The sequence below is a fragment of the Eurypyga helias genome, unplaced genomic scaffold (genome assembly GCF_000690775.1).
Source record: "Eurypyga helias isolate BGI_N326 unplaced genomic scaffold, ASM69077v1 scaffold17908, whole genome shotgun sequence".
NCBI lineage: Eukaryota > Metazoa > Chordata > Aves > Eurypygiformes > Eurypygidae > Eurypyga > Eurypyga helias.
In genome coordinates this window covers 24342-25216 of record NW_010267792.1, presented here as the reverse complement: position 1 = coordinate 25216, position 875 = coordinate 24342, and the positions used below count along the sequence as shown (strand labels likewise).

Genomic DNA, 875 nt, shown 5'->3' with positions numbered 1-875 from the left:
CCGGCAACTCTCCCTTGTTCTTTCTCCAGGCAGATTTATTTCAGCTGGAAACCAGCAGCAGGGAGAACTCCAGGCTCTTGCGGGACTGGCGGTTTTTGGCTGTCGGCTCCGTAAACGTGGGCGACACAGGAAGAGAGGGAGGGCTGACGGCCCGGGCTCGGTGCGCTCCCATGAAAATCACGGGCTTTGAGAGGTCGGCGCTGCGGCAGAACGCTGGCTCCTGTGCAACTTTATCAACCCCGGTTTTAGGGCCGGTACCACTTAGAATGCAGAGTGCCTCCATCACACTCACACCCTGACAACTCAATACATGACACCACGGACGTTTAACGTAACTCCATACATGCTATAAAAAAAAAAACAAACAAAACCGAACCAGGAGAGAAAACCCAAAAAAAAAAAAAAAAGAAAGGAAACGAGTAAGACCGTAGCTAAACTGCTTTGAATACGGCATGCTACAGCACTTCACGTATCGTCCCGAGAGGACACAGAGAGGTGACAGAAGGCTGAAGGGATTACAAAATACCTCCGGCAGGTTGGAAAGCTGCCGTCTTACTGTGGCAGAGTTATTCCCCCTCCCCGTTCTCTACTTCTAATGTTCATGATTCTAGTGTTGAGTTGGCCATGTGTTTGTTGGGTTTTTTTTTTTTAATCCGTTCTAATGAGAGCGTTTCCTTAACTTAATTAAATCCGTCAGTGTGGTAGCTGGGGTGAGAGTCGGCTGTGAGCTGGGTCGTCTCCGTGGCTGATGCTGGCTGTACCACGACAGGCGCGTCTGAGGCCTCTGGAAAGCGAAGACACAAGGGCGTTAGCACACGCCGAGGGCCGAGAGCAGCGCCGTGTTTTGGTGAGCCTGAGCGACAGCTCCCTCCGCC

General features: G+C 51.9%; 1 protein-coding gene across 1 annotated transcript in view; it reads right to left on the bottom strand.

The window, feature by feature from the left end:
- Positions 1–652: 652 nt before the first annotated feature.
- The window catches only part of DNAJC5 (DnaJ (Hsp40) homolog, subfamily C, member 5), a 5527-nt gene continuing 5304 nt past the window's right edge, over positions 653–875 (bottom strand). Inside the window, exon 4 of the mRNA XM_010157562.1 lies at positions 653–784. Coding sequence (XP_010155864.1) covers positions 681–784 — 104 coding nt within the window. The 3' untranslated portion in view covers positions 653–680. The remainder of the gene's footprint in view (positions 785–875) is intronic.